Genomic DNA, 18,923 nt, shown 5'->3' with positions numbered 1-18,923 from the left:
CACGTCTGTGAAGTAGGAGCTGCACGATGTGATGCCGGCACCTGGCACGGTGGCTTGCCTGCTGTCCGTGCTGGCTGGCCACGCGATTGCCGGGGCCTCCACACCCCCACGGTGCTCTTCCCCGCACGCCCCCACCCATCTTAGTGAGACCACTGTTGCTCTTTGGATCTTCCCATTCACCCGCCCTAAAAGGCAGAGTCTCCAAGGTCCCACAGCAAAGACCCTACACCTTTTCTAGAGTGGTTTTCAAGGCATAGTCTCTAGATCACCTGGAATGAGGGAAAAGTGTGATCCCTGGACCTGTTGGGTCAAATTCTCTGGGAGAGGAGCCGGGGAATCCTCCTTTCAACAGCCCCTCCCCTCCAGGCACCCGCCACCCCCCCAGGACTCTGCGTGCTCTAAGACAAAGCAGGGTTTAGCAGAGCGGCTCTCTGTGTTCCTTTATCGAGAGGCTCAGGGCCCACCCACCAACCCAGGGCAAGCTTTATTAGGGTAATTCAGCACTCAGCCCATGTGATGCCTCTGCCTCGTTTCCCTCCCCCCACCCCAGCAGGGGCCCAGGCAGGTATCTCGAGGTGGCTAACTGGTCCACTCTTTGCTTCTTTCTTGTCCAGATCCGCAATGTGGGCACAGGGCTGTGTGCAGACACGAAACATGGGGCCCTGGGCTCCCCACTGAGGCTGGAGAGCTGCGTCCGGGGCCGAGGGGAGGCCGCCTGGAACAACATGCAGGTAAGGGCCGCTCCTCAGGACCAGTAGTCGGGCTCTCTGTGCCATCGCGGCCTGCAGTGCTCACATGGTCAGGACTGGGAGGGAGAGGCCACGGGTCAACGATGAGTCTCGGGACTTCCCTGGTGGCTCAGTGGTTGAGAATCCACCTGCCAATGCAGGGGACACGGGTTCGAGCCCTGCTCCAGGAAGATCCCACATGCTGCGGAGCAACTAAGCCCGTGCACCACAGCTACCGAGCCTGTGCTCTAGAGCCCGCGAGCCACAACTACTCAGCCCGCACGCCACAACTACTGAGCCCGCGTGCCACAGCTACTGAAGCCCATGCACCCTAGAGCCCGTGCTCCGCAACAAGAGAAGCCACCACAGTGAGAAGCCCACACACCGCAACGAAGAGTAGCCCCCGCTCGCCGCAACCAAAGAAAGCCCACACGCAGCAAAGAAGACCCAACGCAGCCAAAAATTTTTTTAAAAGACTCCATGCTTCCAATTCAGGGGGCGTGGGTTCGATCCTGGTTGGGGAGCTAAGATCTCACATAGCACGGCCAAAAAGATGAATCACAGGTCAGCCCAGGGTACGCATTATAAGAGCCTCCTGAGCACCTTGGAAAGAGGAACCCTGCACATCAGTCTGGACTGTTGGTTACAAATGACAGACACCCAGCCCAAGTGGCCATCAACAGAAAGAGGGAGTTACCGGCTGGTGTCACTGAAAAGTCTAGATGATGTCATCAGGATCTCTCTAGGGTCTCAGCTCTGCTTCCCTCTCCGTTGGCTCCATTCTTAACCTGGCTGTCTTCCCACGTGGTGGCAGATGTGACCACCAGCAGCATAGGCTGCCAGCCCCTCAGTGGAAAGGCATGTCCTTCCCAAGAGTTCTGGAGAAGTCCTGGGGCTCTCACACGTTGGGTTTCCTGAGCCAGTGATGATGGGGGTGTGATACAGTCCTCTTACTGACCTGGGCCAGGAATAATGCCTGTTCTCACCAGCCCAAGTGGAAAACACCCTGGTTCTATCAAAGAAATTGACATTGTAGTTGAAAATATTCCCACAAAGAAAATTACAGGCTCAGATAGAGTTACTGGTGAATTCTCTCAAATGCTTAAAGAAGATAAGTTACTGATTCTACAGAAACTCTTCCGGAAAAGGAGGGAATACGTCCCACCTCATTTTATGAGGCCAGCATTACCTTAATAGCAAAACCAGACTAAAACATTATAAGAAAACCACAGAGCAATATCCCTCATGAACATAATGCAAAAGTTCTAAACAAAAGTTTAGAAAATTATATCCAACAATATATGAAAAGAGTAATACATCATGGCTAAGTGTAATTTATCCCAGGAATGAATGGTTGGTTTAACATTAGAAGATTAATCAATATGATTCACCATTAACAAAATGAAAAAGAAAAGCATATGATCACCTCAGCACACCTAGAAAAACCATTTGACAAAATCTAACATCCATTTCTAATAAAAACTCTCAGCAGACCAGGACTAGAAAGGAACTTCCTCAACTTGATAAAGGGCATCTAAAAATTCTACAGCTAACATCATATTTCATGGTAAAAATCTGAATGCTTTCCCACTAAGATCAGGAACAAGACAGGGATCCCAATCTTATCATTTCTATTTGACAGTGTTCTGGAGGTTCTAACCTGTGGCAAGAAAAAAATAATTTCATCCAGGTGGGAAGTAAAGAACAAAAACTGTCTTTATTTGCAGAGTATGTGATCATCTATGTAGAAAATTCAATAAAATCTACAGAGAAGCTACTAGAACTAATAGCTGAGTTTAGCATAGTTGCATGATACAAAAGTCAGTTGTTTCTCTACATACTAATAATGAAGAATCAGAAGTTAAAATTAAAAACAAGCATTTACAATGACAAAAAATATGAAATACTCAGGTGTGAAACTGACAAAAGATGTGAAAAACCTGTGTACCGAAAACTACAAAATATTGCTGATAGAAACTAAAGAAGTTCTAAATAAATGAAGATACATACCGTGTTCATAGGTTGGTAGACTCAATAATTGATATCAATTCTATCCAAAGAAATATATAAATTCAACAGAATCCTAACATTGTAGTAGGCTTTTTTGTAAAAATTGAAAAACTGATTCTAAAATTCATATGGAAAATGGACAGGACCTAGAATAGCCAAAACAAAATTTCAAAAGAAGTACAAAGTTAAAGACTAACACTGATTTCAAGATGTATCGTAAAATGTCAGTAATTAAAGGTGTCATATTGACATAAAGAAAGATAAATAGGGCTTCCCTGGTGGCGCAGTGGTTGAGAGTCCGCCTGCCAATGCAGGGGACATGGGTTCGTGCCCCGGTCCGGGAAGATCCCACATGCTGCGGAGCGGCTAGGCCCATGAGCCATGGCCGCTGAGCCTGCGCGTCCGGAGCCTGTGCTCCGCAACGGGAGAGGCTGCAACAGTGAGAGGCCCACGTACCGCAAAAAAAAAAAAATGTGGGCAATTTATCGCATGCCAAATATTGTTCAGTAAAGCTGCTGAAAAGAAAGTTTATCGACCAAATACCATATGTGAACCTGGTTTGGATCCTGATTCAAACAGACTGACTGTGAAAAGAGAGGTATAAGGCAGTCTGAGAACACTTGAACTCAAGATATTTGATGACATGGAAGATTCTGTGATAACTTTTCATTGTTATCATGGCATTTACTGAAGTCATGACACCTGGTGTGGTAGGATGTCCAGGATTTGCTTCAGAATAACGTTGTGGGTGGGATATGGTGAGGGAAAGCTGTAACAAGATTTGCCGTGAGTTGGTAATCCTCGAAGCTGGGTCACCGGGACAGGTGTGGTCAATAAACGTTTTTCTGGACTCCTGTGTTTAAAATTCCCCATGGTTACAAAAAAAGAGAGTCCCCTAGCTTTGCTGTCCACCTCACGATGTGCCTGTGTGTACAGGTGTTCACCTTCACCTGGAGAGAGGACATCCGGCCTGGAGACCCCCAGCACACCAAGAAGTTCTGCTTCGACGCCATCTCCCACACCAGCCCCGTCACCCTCTACGACTGCCACAGCATGAAGGGCAACCAGCTGTGGAAGTACCGCAAAGTAAGACAGGGTGTGGGGGGAACAGGGAAGCCTGCTGGATTTAAAAAAAAAAAAAAATGTAATGCCTCATTCCTGCTCCCCAGAGCCCCTCCCTCACGTGTTTGTTCCACAGACCTACCATGTCCGACTCTCCAGTCATCCAGAGAAAGCAGAAATTCAGCTGTTTATTTGAAGTCTCTGGAATCTTAAATGTTGGCAGCTGAGCCCATTTCTTAAAAAAAACCACCTTGAAAGCCAATGAAATTTGACTGGAGATGGGCAGTGATTAGGGCTCCAGTCCAGAAGTGGCAGGCATCACTTCTGCCCGCATCCCAGTGGGCACAGCTTAGGCATGTGACAAGGCCAGCTGCAAGGGAGGCGGGCAGTGCCCACTGTGTGCTCGAGAGGAGAGCCAGACAGGTCTGCGAGCCTCCCTGCCTCCTTGCTGTTACTGCTGCTGCTGTTTGTTCACCTCCCCAGCGTGGCCCGGCTGATAACCTGCCTGTTTTGCAGGACCAGACCCTGTATCACCCCGTCAGCGGCAGTTGCATGGACTGCAGTGAACGTGACCACAGGATCTTCATGAACACCTGCAACCCCTCCTCCCCCACTCAGCAGTGGCTGTTTGAACACACCAACTCAACAGTCTTGGAAAAATTCAATAGCAACTGAGCCTTCACGTTCCCGTGGCAGGCCTGGCAGGGTCCTCTCCGGCATTCACTGCAGCCTCCCTCTCCCAAGAGAGGCAGGGCTTCTGCGGACTCCGTCACGTAAAAGCTGCTGGCCAGCCGGGCCAGGGCAGAGGGGGCGCTTGAAGCTGGGCCAGGTGTCTGCCTGGCCCTGCAGGCCCAGAGTGGTGGAGCCGGGATAGAGAGCAGACCCCACAAGAGGCCCCGCTCAAGAGCAGAGCCTGCTGCACCCCTGGTGGCATCACGGAAATCCAGGAGAGCCTTTTCAACTTTGTCACCACGTTCCCTTGAGCATTATGCAGGAGGACTGCCAGGGCAGCCCTAGACCACCCTAAAATGAGTCCTCTGAGGCTGCCTAGCCTTCAGGTGGCTCATACATGACAGTCCTGCAGAGAGAGAGGCAAATTCTGTCTGTAGGGGGGGCAGCTTTTAGCACCAGTGCCACCCATCTGCAGCAGAAGGGAAAAAGTCTTTCTCGGGGCCACTGGTTTCAGCCTTTGAATTTTTGCCTGCCCAGCGTCTGTTCTCTGTCACAGCCCCAGGAGATGCAGTCAGTCGAAAGCCGTGCCTCGGGCCCTCCGAGTGTACAATACTGACCACTGGCCAGCTGCCAGGCCTGGGGGCAGCAGCGCGACCCGCAGATATTCCTTTGCAGCCGTGGACAGACGGGATGTCTCCCCTTGCTCTCAGGGTACTCGAAATGCCCATTTTAGCGCTCTCCGGGCACAAGGACAGCCCAGCCACCAGCTTTTCAGGACTGTGTTTCAGATGGCCTTGGGCCTGTGGCACGGGCCCAGTAGAAAACCTCCAAACTAGAAATTCTGGCTGAATTTCCCTCATCAGTGCTTCCATATCTCCCCCCCCCCCACCCCCGCCTCTCTCTCTCTCTCTTTCTCTCTCTCTCTCTCTCTCTCTCTCAGCCAACTGCCTTCCTCAGGAGAGGAACAGAGGTGTGAGGTCCGGAGGCCTCCAGGGTGGACCATGGGCAGATGCCTAGCCTCTGACTCATTGTGGTTCTGGTTCTCATATGGAATTATAGAATTTTTAAGGAACTCTGTACTGTGATCACAAACTAAAATGACACGTAGGATTCTGGTATTCTAGCATCCAATATGGATTTCTAGGATGCTGTGCTTAGCCAGCCAAGTGTAAGACATTCGAGGCAGCCCCCCCAGCCTAGAGACAATCTGTGAAGTCCAATGTTGGTGGTGCTGGGGGAGGGGGCAGGAGACCTGTGTCCGTCAGCTCATACCGGAGGCCTTGGTGTGACACGGTCCTCAGCCCAGACCTAAAGCCCTGCCAACCTGCCACCATGGTCACACCTGCAGTGGAGAACAGATCCCAGTGTCCCATGAACAGACATGTACCTAGCTCCATGCCAGTCCTTTGTGTTTACCTTTTGCTTTGTTACTTATGTGTCAGCCTCCCAGAGGGCTCCCAAACTAATAGGAAGTGTTTCTGTAACCAGCCTGCCACCCACTGATTCAGACATGGAAATCGCAGTCTACAGCCCACGGCTTCTGCCAGCTAGCCCAGGAAGTCCTTGAATCAGTATTCCAATTAGAGTCGAGCCTCTCGACTGTGTTATTTACCAATGAAATAACTGAGACATAAATCTGGGAGCAGAGCCACGAATCTGCCTTTGAGATGCTGGCTGATCTCAAGGCTGTCAATTATCTGGGGAGGGAAGTAAACATTCCCGGCCACCACCACCCCGATTAAGCGTGCAGCGGGCGAAGTGTCACTTCCACTTCTGCCTCAGCACAAGCCCTGCTCTGGCCACCTGCCCGTAGGAGAGGCAGCCCCGTGCTTACAAAGCCTGCTTGTCGATCCCTGGTGTCTTTTCCAAGGGAGTGCTATATCTTTAGAAGTGGCCCTCTGTAGGAAGGAGTCGAAGATGAGACCCCTTTCAGAATCTAGGATAACAAGAGTGTCGCAATATGGGAGAACTGAGTTAGGATTCATCATCAGAGAGTAATTCAGCATCATTAAAATACAAACTGTGCCTTTTAAAAAGAAAAAATGCAAATGTACAGCCAATCCCTAAACTTGAATCATTTCCTAGTGCCTTGCTAGACATAAAGGGGCGGGGTTGGGGGGAGGGGAAACATTTTTGGTGGTGTGTGCAGTTCCTGTTGGATGAGTGTGTGTTTCTTAATGTCTAATTTCAAGCAGGAGGCGTTGGGCCTAGAGCAGGATCTGAGACAGCAATGCCTCCCAAGGGCCAGAGGCCAGAAGTTATTCCATTTTATGCAAATAACACCCCAAATTTAAAGGGTAACTGCATGGCTCACTTAATCTGTGGCCAAGAAGGGCCTCAGCAGCCCCTGGGAGAGGGCCCTGTTTGGAAGCCATGCCTGCAGCCCCAAATCCCACGCCCAGGTGGAGGGCGGAGCAATGGCTAGGTTTCCAAATGGTCCCACTCCAAGTGGGTGACAGGACGCATGTGGGAAGCAGGAGCAGCAGCAAGCGGTCCTCAGTCGTCCTCTTTTCCATCCTTTGGTTCTCCTTTTGAGTCTGGCTTTGCACCCTCAACAAGGGATGGGCAGGTCCTCTGAGCACTCTGGCATTTGTAATTGCTGAGCCCACATCTGTAGGTGCTGAGACTTGACATAGCCTGTAATCAAGGAAGGAAGGAGAGAAGTCCATTTGTTAACTGGCCAACTGATCGCACATACTAGCCACCCATTGTTTTGTCTTCATTTTGGAAAACCACCTGGCTCAAGGATCCAGGTCCCTGCTCCACCCTGGCTGATGCTCAGTCAAATAGCCAGGAGCCTGTGGAGGTGCCGTCAGCCAGGTAATGTGTGAGAACGTGGACCCTTTTTCCTTTAGAGCCTTTCTTCTGAGCATGGGGTCGCAAAACAGGGTGTGGCTAGAGAGTATCATGCCTGTGTGGCCCACCAGCAGCCTTTCCAAAGGGGGACTCCAGAAACATTTTGGAATGCAAAGAGCATCTTCACTGTCAGTACAAGGCCTTGGAGGAGGTGGCTAAGTGTGCAGGCACACGTGGGAAAAGCCATTCCACCTTGTGCTTCCAGTTGGAGCTTTCAACTTTTAAAACAGTCCAGGAGCTATCAGTTCCCTATTTTTGGAAGAAATAGCTCAGAGGCAGAAGGGAGTACATCCACAAAAGGGATCTAATGGGAGATACGACCTTAGGACCTGGGGAGAAAGAGCAGTTCTTGTTGAAGATGTAGTTCTTGTTGGATTCCCAAAGTCCACATGGTATTCGCCACCTGCTGAATTTCTTTTTCTCCTTAAGGAATAGGTGATGTCCTTGAAGATGACGCCATATTTCTTTCTGTGCATCTCTCTACTTTTCGTCTCTGAAGTTTCAGAAGAGTGGCGAAGCACTTTACAGTAGTAACTGAGAAATCTGGACTCCTTGCTTCAGGGATCCCTCGTTTGCACAGATTGGGTGATCCTTTGTAATTCTTAGAAGGCAATGCATTTTTAATTAAGTTTTCTGAAGATTTCTAAGTGTGGGAGAAGGGCAAGGTGCGAGTTCTGTCCTGGAATTCTTTTCTGCTTTCAACTGATGCATTTTTGTGAAAATCCAAGTAATATGTTTGTTCAAACTTGATCTTGAGCCAAGGCCCACTGTCACCTTTGGGGTGGGAGTTGGACCTACATTCCAAGCGACAAGGTCCTCTTAACATCCACTCCCAAAATGGCTTTGATTCAGCCATGCCAGCCAACAAGGTCAGGGTCCTGCTCTGTTACAGGCCTGAAGGTGGATCCCAAAGGGATTACAAGCAAGGAATACTTGAGAAGTCAGACCTGGGATTCCATAGAGAAAGCTCGAGACCGCCAACCTCTCATCTCCTGCCTGGAAAAGTGAGCCTTTGTGAAGACCTGACTTACCATGTACAACTGTGATTGTGACTGTTGTTGAGTAAACCTCCAGACTTTTCTCTAATGTGGTCTCTGGCTAATTCCTTGTCCTGCGCCATTCTCCAGTCCATCGTTCCCTGTGTATTCGTCGAGCACCCGCTCAGTGCCCAGGGCCTCTGCTAGGTCCAGAATAAATTCCCAACAGCCATCGTTCTAGAGAGGAAGGCAGACCTCAAACAACTCACCACGATGATGTCAGGTGTGAATAGGGCTATGAAGGATATAAACAAGGTATTTTAGAGACTGGGGTAGGGATCAACGTGAGGTAGGATAGTCAGGGAACGCCTCTGTGAGAGCTGGATGATATGAGGAGGGTGTACGAGCCAAGAGGCAGCTTGGTGGAGGAGCATTCCGGGCAAAGGGAACAGGCAGTGCAAAGGCCCTGAGGGAGGAAGGAGTTCCCGTGTTGGAGGCACAGAAGGAGTTCACAGACTTAGGCGAGGTAGCCCACAAGGGGTCTTACACCCAAAGAGCACACCCACAAGTGGAGGATTTCAGTGAAAATGTGAAACAAGCTTAGCTCATGTCTTATGTTCACCCATGAGCCACAAGTCCCTGCTTACCAAAGCGTTGTGATGCTTCTGAGTATTCGATTATGTAATACCATGTAGTGGAAAGAACGCTGGTTGGCCCAGCTCTGCAACAGACTCGGTGAGATCTTGGGCAAATCCTGCCCGCTAACTAGGTCCCAGTTTTACACAGTGAAGTGAGTTTTTTGATGATGCTTCCAGCGCCACCTGTGCTCCTGTGGCTGAGTCTTGGGGTGGGGCTGCAGGAGGCCATGAACAGAAGCTATCCTGGTGCTGTCGTTCAGGGCCCACTAGAGGGCGCTGTGGACCGCGGCTTGGAGAAGGCTGATTAACAGAAAGGGGGCTCTGATCGCTGGCCACTGCGGCAGGTTTGAGCCCTGGAACACGAAGGTAGATACTGTCTTTTGTAACTCGTGTTGTTCGTTGTTGTTGTTGTTTGAAAAATCTTTTACCACCCATGAATTCTAAACAGTTTAATGGTTTCTTTAAAAAGATTTTACTAGGAAATAAAGGGAGGGAAGAACATTCCAGGTGTAGGGGCAGCCTGGGCAAAGACCCTGTGGGGGGAGCATGACAGGTATGAAGGTCAGTGAGCTGGAGCAGAGTGGGACAGACAGAGGAGACGAGAAGGAGGGGCAAACCGAGCCAGGCCCTGCGGGGCCTTGCGGGCCGTGTTACCGAGTCTCTGATCTTTATATATATATATATATATATAGTTTTGTTTTTGTTTTTGTTTTTTTGCGGTACGCGGGGCTCTCACTGTTGTGGCCTCTCCCGTTGCGGAGCACAGGCTCCGGACGCGCAGGCTCAGCGACCATGGCTCACGGGCCCAGCCGCTCCGCGGCATGTGGGATCTTCCCGGACCGGGGCACGAACCCATGTCCCCTGCATCAGCAGGCGGACTCTCAACCACTGCGCCACCAGGGAAGCCCCACTGATCTTTATTTTAAAAGCAGCAGGAACCATTAAAGGGTTTGGGCAGAGTGAGAGCATCAGTTGTGACTTTGACGGACGTCTAGAGCCAGGAATGAGTTGCTCAAGGTGCTAGGCACGTACTAGGCACCTGGAGCCCGCAGAGTGAGAAACAAATCCAGCGCAACTGGCCCTCAGGTGCTCTTCAAAGTCACTGACAGCTGAGGCGGGCGACGGGAGAAGATCACGTTTCTCATCCATTTTAGTTCCTCATCCTCCCAAGTCTGCGAGCGAGAGGAGAATCCAAGGTAAAAAAGCGCTTAGCCGGACACACAGTGGGAGCTCTTTTGTGTTGTTGGCATACTTATTGGGAAACAGATTCAGAGAATTTGCCAGTGTGCTCAAAGGTTTGCATTTTTCTTTTCTCACGGTGGGGTTGGGACTTCGGGGCTCCTGGCACTTAGGACTCAGTAAGTATTTGATGAATGGACAAATGGATGAATAATCTAGTTTCAGATTACACTTCAGGCCTTTTTTTCCTCCACTCTCAGCCCACAGATCCTACAGTGAGTTCTACCATGTTTGCTATATGCTGTGTGCCCTTGAGAAAGTCCCTTCCCCTCCCTGGGCCTCAGGTTCTCCTTGCAACCATGAGAAGAAGGGGAGCAAATTAGATAACGGTCAACCCGGAATCTTCTAGTTCCACAAGTCTTGCATCCAGTATTTTGCAATGGCCCAGATTGTGTTAAGGATTTATTTTCCAAGTTCAGCTACGGGATGAGATCCCCTCCTGGTTCTATTATTGGTGTCTCCCACCCGCGAGCTTCTGGCCTTCTGGTGAAGTGGGTCCAGGACTCAGCATCCAAAGCCTCCTTCCTGCAGCTGCTCACAGCTCTGCCAATCTCCGGCCTCAGGCAGCTGTCTCCTCTTTTGTTCACCCTCAGTGCCTGGGCTGCCCAGCTTGGCAATACCTGGCGTCCCGAATGGTGCTCAGGGCAGCCTGCGGCTCTTGCCTTCAAGTCTGACTTGATTCAGGTTGGCAGGCTGACAGCCCTGGGCACACTTCACACCCACTCTCACACACACAACGCCATAGAAACAAAAGAACACACGGTGAGCCCTCAGAAAAAGCAGGTTTCTTAGCAACTTTACAGCCTTCGTTCATGAGCTACTTGAAATTGAAGCAGCGTCTGATCTCCTGCCAGCTCCTGCCTGGGGATGGGGAGAAGGGGATGGCGGGTCTGTCTTTGCTGGAGCTGAGAGCTCAGCTTCCCCACCGCTGGCCTATCAGTCAGCCTGGGAGGCAGAGGCCTAAATTCCAGGTTTGTCCAGGTTCTAGGAGAGTCCTCGCTACGGTTGCTTCACAGCTGCAGCGGCAGAATTCAATCAACAAACCATACTGAAACATGTACTGTGGGCTCGTGGTGGTCCATGCTCTGTGCCCAGAGTGGTTGATCCCAGCTCTGTCCTCGGCCCTGGAAAAAGACAGGTAAATAAGGGACCACCTGCAACCTCTAGAGCCTAGTGATGAGAACAAACAAGGACACAGACAGGTGAGAAGAGAATAACTTGATTTCCGCTGCACTGCCTACAGGTTGCAGTTTGCACTATTTTACACCTTGCAGCTTTACCCCAGGCCTTTAGAATAAAACCCAAACTTTTTAGCCAGGCCCAAAAGGTCCTTTGGAGCTGGCCCCTGCCTGCTTCTCCATCACGTCCTAACAGGGCTTAGGTGCCCACACAGGCCAAGGCTTTCCCACCTCCAGACCCCGCTGGACTCTGTTTGGAATGTTCTCCACCTGCTCTGCAGCTTCTTTTCATCCTTTGGGTGTCAGCCCAACTGTCACCTCACCCAAGAGGCTTCTCTATCAAGAACAGACCCACACACATCGTTCACTCATTCTCAGCACCTCTGTAGCCCCCCTCCTCACACTTATCCTGATAACACAGTCTGTTCTCGTGATTCACAGCAGTTTTGTTCTATAAAGTCACCATGGACACTAAATGAGCGAATACAGACCCATCACTCCTAGGGGAAGCACAGGATTAGGTTCCTGCCAGCCTTTGGTCACCACATTTTCATCAAGCCATCAATACATAACCTTGTTTTATGTGCATTTCTGTTTAAAGACACTTCATTTCATATAGATCATTAATCCATTCACATTGAACTCACAGCCAACACTATAACTCATGCCTCAATGAAACTTATCTAACATATATCTTTTCTCCGTCAGGCACATCCCAGCCTTCTGTGCTTAGGAACGCTAGGCAGTACCTCAGCACTATGCTTACAGGGCATTTTAAACCAAAGCCATCAACGAAAGCACAGAAATGTAAACAGTGCAACCCAGAATAAGATGGCAAGAAGGACTTTTGTTTACAGTGCGAGAGCTGAATTGACCTCAGCTGGGAACATGCATGGTGGGTGACTCCAATTTTTCTCCACTCTACACATGCACACGTCCAGAAGTGACCTCAAAAGTGCAGCAAGTATCGGTTTTGAGGTTACAAGTACATTTTAGTGAGTAGGCAAATTTGCAAACCAAAATTAGCAAATGAGGATTATTTTAATTATTAGTTATTTTATTCCTTCATTTAGGTGTTTGATGTCTTTCTCCTCACTGGACTTCATGAGGGTAATGCTCTTTCTGTACTGCTCACCATTTTATCCCCAGCTCTTAGCAGAACTGATTCGGACTTTGAAAATTGTTGAGCTATTGTTGAACCAAATAACTTATCTCTGGAATTTTTGTTTTGTGAGATTTATTAATACTCATGTTTTATGTCACTGTTAGTTGCATATTTAGTGAGGGCCAAAATAAAACAGCTACCCAGGGCTTTCTCCTGATCACACTCACAGAAGATTGATAGATAAATCAAAACTTGAATTTTTCATGGGCATTAGAATTTTCCAGTGAGGCAAATAATTACATGCAGTTTCCTAGTCTCAGCTGAATTATTCCTTAGAAACTTGCTTGGTAACCTAGCGTTAAAGAAAGAAGTGGAGAGGGCTAAGGGAATTTTTGCCTTCCCCATGACAGAGTATACACAGGCCCCTATATCCATACATAAATTCATTTCTGAAAATGTGACTAATCTCAAAAGTCAAACGACAAATGCATTCTGTCAACAGAGCACATCTGTTCCTAGGTGATAAAATATGGTATAACTCTCGCAATTACACTTGCATTTCTGGACACAACCTTTGATGATATATATCCAGTCTTGACTAATACAACTTCAATTTGATTGTTTTCCTTCACAAATCAAAAAGCAGGCTTGAGAACATCCAGTGGAGGCTAAAGATTCATTCCTTTCAATAAATCTAGTTATTTCTCTTTTTTTCCAGTTTTAAGTCAGTAAAATGTTATCTTTTAAAAATTTTTATTGGAGTCGAGTTGATTTACAATGTTGTTAGCTTCTGCTGTACAGCGAAGTGAATCAATTATACATATATACAAAAATCACATATATACATATATAATTACACATATATCCACTCTTTTTTAGATTCTTTTTCCCACAGAGGTCATTACAGAGTATTGAGTAGAGTTCCCTGCGCTATACAGTAGGTTCTTATTAGTTATCTATTTTATACACAGTAGTGTGTATATGTCAATCCCAATCTCCCAATTCATCCCTCCCCCCACTTCCCTCCTAGTAACCGTCCAAGTTTGTTTTATACGTCTGTGACTCTGTTTCATAAACAAGTTCATTTGTACCATTTTTTGATTCCACATGAAATCTAATTATTTCTATCTCTATATCAATTATAAAGAGTTAATGATACACATACTTCCTTTTTTAAACAGCCTTATTGAGCTGTAATTCACCCATTTACAGTGTATAATACAATGTTCTTAGTATGTTCACAAGGCTGTGCAGCCATCCCCACTTCCTAATTCCAGAACACTTCTGTCCCCCTAGAAAGAAGCCCTGTACCCATTAGCGCTCACTCCCCACCCCGGCCCCCGACCCCAAGACCCTCAGCCGTTGGCAACTGCTAATCTTACTGTCTCTATGGATTTACCTTTTCTGGACATTCCACATAAATAGAATCATGAAATATATGACCTTTTGTGTTTGGCTTTCACTTAGCATAATGTTTTCAAGGTTTATCCCTACTGTAGCATGTATCAGTACTTGATTTCTTTTTGTAGATGAATAATATTCCATATTCTCGATAGAATTTTGTTTATCCATTCATCAGTTGATAGATAGTTGGGTTGTTTCCATGTTTTTGGCTATTGTGAATAATGCTATGAACATTCATGTACAGGTTTTTGTGTAGATGTACACTTTCATTTCTCTTGGGTAGATACCTAAAAGTGGAATTGCTAGGTCATCTGGTAATTCTATGTTTAACATTTTGAGTAGCTGCTAAACTGTTTTTCCAAAGTGGTGTCACCATTTTGCATCCCTCCTAGCAATAGATGCAGGTTTCAATTTCTTCAGATCTTCACCAACACTTGCTGTTGTCTGTCTTATTGACTGTAGCCATCCTAGTTTGTGTAAAGTAATATCTCATTGTGGTTTTCATTTACATTTCCCTAATGATTAGTGATGTTGAGCATCTTTTCATGTGCTTATTGACCATTTGTATACGCTCTTTGGAGAAATACCTATTCAAACCCTTTGTCCACTTTTTAATTGGCTTGTCTTTTTATTATTGACTTGTAAGAGTTCTTTATATATTCTGTATACAAGTCCCTTATCAGATATATGATTTGCAGACATTTTCTCCCATTCTCACTTGCTTTAGATGCACGTGTCACATCGCTACTGTTGGTACTTTCACTTTGCCATTCACACAATTTTATGAGATTAAGATGCAATAAAATAATCAAGTACTTTCCCAATCATTGCTAGGCAGATGGATGTGGAGACCACCCATGCAGAAACTGAACAGTTGGCAGATAAGCAGTGCCACCTTGCCGTCTTGTCCTTTGATGTCTCTCCCTCACATGCAGAAACCTGAACTCAATGGGAAGCTTAGAGGTGTCATCATGTAACATGTGAAATAATAACTACCGCTTATTGAGCACTTACTATATGCAAGACATTGTGCTAAGTGCTTTACATTTATCACATATGATTTTCACAGAAGCCCTATAAGAGAAGTACTATTATCTCATTTTATAGATGAAGAAAACTCAGACTCTTATAGTTTAAGTTGTCAATGGTTCTACAGCAAATAAATTGGCAGAGGTGGGATTCAAACCAAGTGCTTCAGAGTAAGGAGCCCTTGCTCTTATCCATGATGCCAAGAGCCGCGATACCTGTCAAGTGCCAGGCTGCAGACAAGGGCCAGAGCCAGAGGAATCTTTCACAGGTTCTCAGTGGAATAAGGAAAATAAGGCTAAATTTATTCCATTTAGATGACTGCCCTTTATTTTGAGATTCTTCCTACTTTTTTGGTATTCTGTATCGCCTACTAACGAAACCAAAAGACAGTATTTTTCTTACCGTTATTATAAAAGAAATATAGTCACATGGTAAAATATTCAAATAGGAAAATGCATTATTAGCTTCAAATTCTTTCTGCCTTTCCTTCCTTGACCTGCAGTCTCCACCATAGAGGCAACCACAATTACTAGTTTGTGTATCCTTCATATACATATGTGCATGAATGGGTGTATAAAATTTTCTTGAAATACAAATGGAACTTATACTCTACATACTGCTCTGTATCTTTTCTTTTTTCACTTAATATCTTGGTATCGTTGAATATATTTAATTTATTGAAAAAACGTTGACTGAGTCCCTACTCTGGTAGCCGCCAGAATTGGAGAATTAGTGTTGTATGCACTCGAGCTACAGCAGCAAATAATACAGACATGGTCCCTGCCTTCATGGAGCTTATATTGTAATGGGACAGACAGTCACACAACAAAAAGAATAATAATAAAAGAGATTAATTGCATGTTGTGATGAATGCGAATAAGAAAAGACACTGAACAGAGAACAGATGGGCACAGGAAACCAACTGCTCTTAATCTCTCTGGGGAGATGACATTTAAATTAAGACTTGAGGGATGGAGCCAGCCATAAAGGAGCAGGTGGAACAGCATTCCAGTCAGAGGGAACTGCCAGTGCAGAGACCTTGAGGTAGGAAGGAGCTTGGCCTTTTTGAGGAACTTACAGAAGAATAATTAGAGCTGAGGCACGGGGAGCAGGGCAAAGAGATGGCAGGGGGCAGTGTCAGAATGCACTGGGAAGCTGGTGAGGGGTCTTAAGGAGGGTGTGGCATGGTCTAGTTTGTGTAGATGCTCCCTAGAGAACAAGTGACTTAGTGACCTGCTCAGAGGCCAGTGAAACACTTCAGGCAAAAGATGATGGTGAGCTGGGCTAGGCGGCTGGCTGCAGAAAATGAAGCAAAGAGGACAGATTCTAAATATCTATTGGAAGTAGAAGAAAGTGCCTTGATGATGGGTTGGCTTGGAGTGGGGTGAGAGGGAGGGAGAGTCACGGGTGATGCAGGTCTCAATTTATGAATTTGGGTATCAGAGAAGGTTAACTTGAACATCGTGGTCTGTGATGCCTCTGGAACATTCCAAGCAAAGAGCTGAATGTTGTTATCTGGAGTTCAGAGGAGAGGTCTCAGCTAGAATTATAAAGCTGGGGGTTATCAACCTGCAATTTTAAATATCTGGGGGTAGGTTTGGGTATGGAAAAGAATGTTACAGTTACTGACTCAAGTTGCCCATTTAAAAACGTAGCTTCTCCTAAAGGCTTTAAATTCAACTTACAAATCTTGTTATTCCATTATAAGTCTAGTAATTTTTTGTATGAAGATAAGGACAATCACTTTCACTTGTTCTGATTACTATTAAATTAATTCTTAAATTTAGTAGCTTCAGTCCTCAAACATTTAACAGACTTACAGCCTTAATTAATCAAATTTCCTTAGACATTTCAGACTACAGTTACAAAATTAATATGCCTGATTTTCTCAAACACTTTAAATGTCCAATAAGGGCAGACTTACAAATCTAAAAAGCCAGATCTTTCTAAGCACTTAACCATATGTTGTAGATTCATTACCTAAAGTTACAAATGTAACAAGTCAGATTCTCTGGGCCATTTCAAGAATCTTAAATCCTACACAAAGCAGAACAAGATCACAGAAACTTCTCTCCTGTATTCATTCCTTCAATATCTGAATATTTATTTATATCTCCCCTCTGGAGTTACAGATTTACTCCCCCAGCAAGGGGATCAGAATTTTTTCCAAATATTACTATTTGGAACTAACCTATATAACAACATGGGGAAAGCTTATGAGAAAGCTTTCCTTGAAGAAAGACTACAAAATTGTATGTAAAGGATGGTTAAAAGCATGTGCCCCGCCCCCAAGAAAATACATAGAGGCTGGGGGTAATTAGGAGAGAAACCGCACAGTAATTTGAACAGGGAAAGGTTAATATAAAGATTTATTAATTGTAACAGGGGACTGTAGTAACGAGGCATTGCCCAGTAAGAAGTAAAGAGAACTCTGAAGAATACAGGAAGAGCAGATGGAAGGAGCAGACAATACTCCTGGGGCTGAGAGAGAGGACCCAGGAGAAAGGACCCCCTGCCCCTCCCCCACCAGAAGGGTAGTGCCAGGGGAAGCTGGTGCTGAAGAAACTGTGTGTACTGCAGTAGCCTGGTGCTGGATGCAAATGCTATTTTGAAACAAATATATGTGGGAAATGTAGGAGCTCTTATCCATACTAATCAAGTTTGAAAGCAACATCACACACTGCCTTGTACAGATACCCAGCTGTTTTCTGTGTTGATGTCTGAGCTCCCCTGCTAGAAGATATCCTCTTTTAAAGCAAGGATTATATTTCATCTTCCTCGTATGGCCAAGCCTGAAGTGAGTATACATTATATGCTCAATAATTTATTTTTGAATATATGAACTCTGAGGGAAGAATCCTACTCAGCTTGCCTTTTTTCCATTAATTTTTTATTCTCTGTTTTCCTACTGTAAAGGCAAGAAATATTTACTGGGGAAAATGCAAAGGTAGAATAAAGGGAGGAAAATATCCATCATAATTACTGTTGGTACTTTGGTGTATTTCTTAGGCACAAATAGTTGTTTTTCTTTTTTTAAAAACATAGATGTACACACATCATATCCCATATGCAATGTTATATCCTGTATCTTAAACTTAACGTAAATAAAGCACTTCTCCAACTCATCAACTCTTTGTTGAAGAGTCAGTGGTGAATTATTTTATATAGAAAACGTTTACATTGATGTTATGAATGCAAATGACTGCAAAATATCTCATTCTGAAGATGTTAGGTTGTTGATCTAACCATGTTAGATCAACCATGTTAACATCTAACCATGTTAGATGTTAGGTTGTTGATCTTCCCTTGCGAAACTTTTGGTTCTTTTAAAATTTTTCCTATTATAAATAATCGCATAATGAACACTGTTGCGTATAAAATATTCTCCGGTAGGCCGATTTCCTGAAATGGCTGCCCCACATGTGAAATTACTAGGCTAGTGGGTACAAATACGTCTAAGGCCACTGAGGAAAACTGAAGATCATAGGACATCTGCTTCTAAACATGAACACTGGTAGCTTCCCGTTTTCAACAAGAAACAAACCAGAAGCCTCTTCAATGCCACCTAGTAGTACCAAAATAGGTACACGTGCTTAGCTAACGCTCCCAGTCCCCTCCACGCCCCTCCCCCTGAGAAAATGCTGCCCAGCCCTAAAAGACTGCATGACCCTGGGCTAGTCCCTTCGGGCCTTTGGCCCTCATTTGTCCCCAGGCTACCCAGTGGAGAGGTGGCCTGACTAGGCGTGCCGAATTAGAGGATTTCCCTACAGCACTGAGTGTGTGTTTGACGTCCTGGGCGCCGAACCCCAAGCTCTGGGCCTTCGCAGGGCGCGGTCACCTCGCGGGTAAATCCGGAGGCTTAAAGCATTAGAAGCTACAGTTTACAGAGCTCCAGGGAGGGCCCAAAGTACGACAAGCCCTTCTCCACGCCGAGATTGGCCCAGCCTTTTCTACATCTCCTGCGCAGCGCCTCCTCTTCCCTGCGGTTCACCTAGTCCACCCTCCAGACCTAATCCCGACTTCCG

General features: G+C 46.2%; 1 protein-coding gene across 7 annotated transcripts in view; it reads left to right on the top strand.

Moving 5' to 3' along the window:
* GALNT10 (polypeptide N-acetylgalactosaminyltransferase 10) overlaps positions 1–18,032 on the top strand; it is a 311,914-nt gene extending 293,882 nt beyond the window's left edge. For 6 of the 7 annotated variants that reach the window (XM_049707809.1, XM_033407948.2, XM_004281002.4 and 3 more), the window contains 3 exons: positions 615–731; positions 3,675–3,824; positions 4,317–18,032. In XM_049707809.1, the coding sequence (XP_049563766.1) occupies positions 615–731; positions 3,675–3,824; positions 4,317–4,475 (426 nt within the window). In that variant the 3' untranslated portion in view covers positions 4,476–18,032. The remainder of the gene's footprint in view (positions 1–614; positions 732–3,674; positions 3,825–4,316) is intronic. The other variant, XM_033407949.2, reaches the window with a different exon arrangement.
* The last annotated feature ends 891 nt before the right edge of the window (positions 18,033–18,923 follow it).

Source organism: Orcinus orca, chromosome 3 (assembly GCF_937001465.1).
Source record: "Orcinus orca chromosome 3, mOrcOrc1.1, whole genome shotgun sequence".
Classification (NCBI taxonomy): Eukaryota; Metazoa; Chordata; class Mammalia; order Artiodactyla; family Delphinidae; genus Orcinus; species Orcinus orca.
This window is presented reverse-complemented; position numbering and strand designations above follow the sequence as displayed.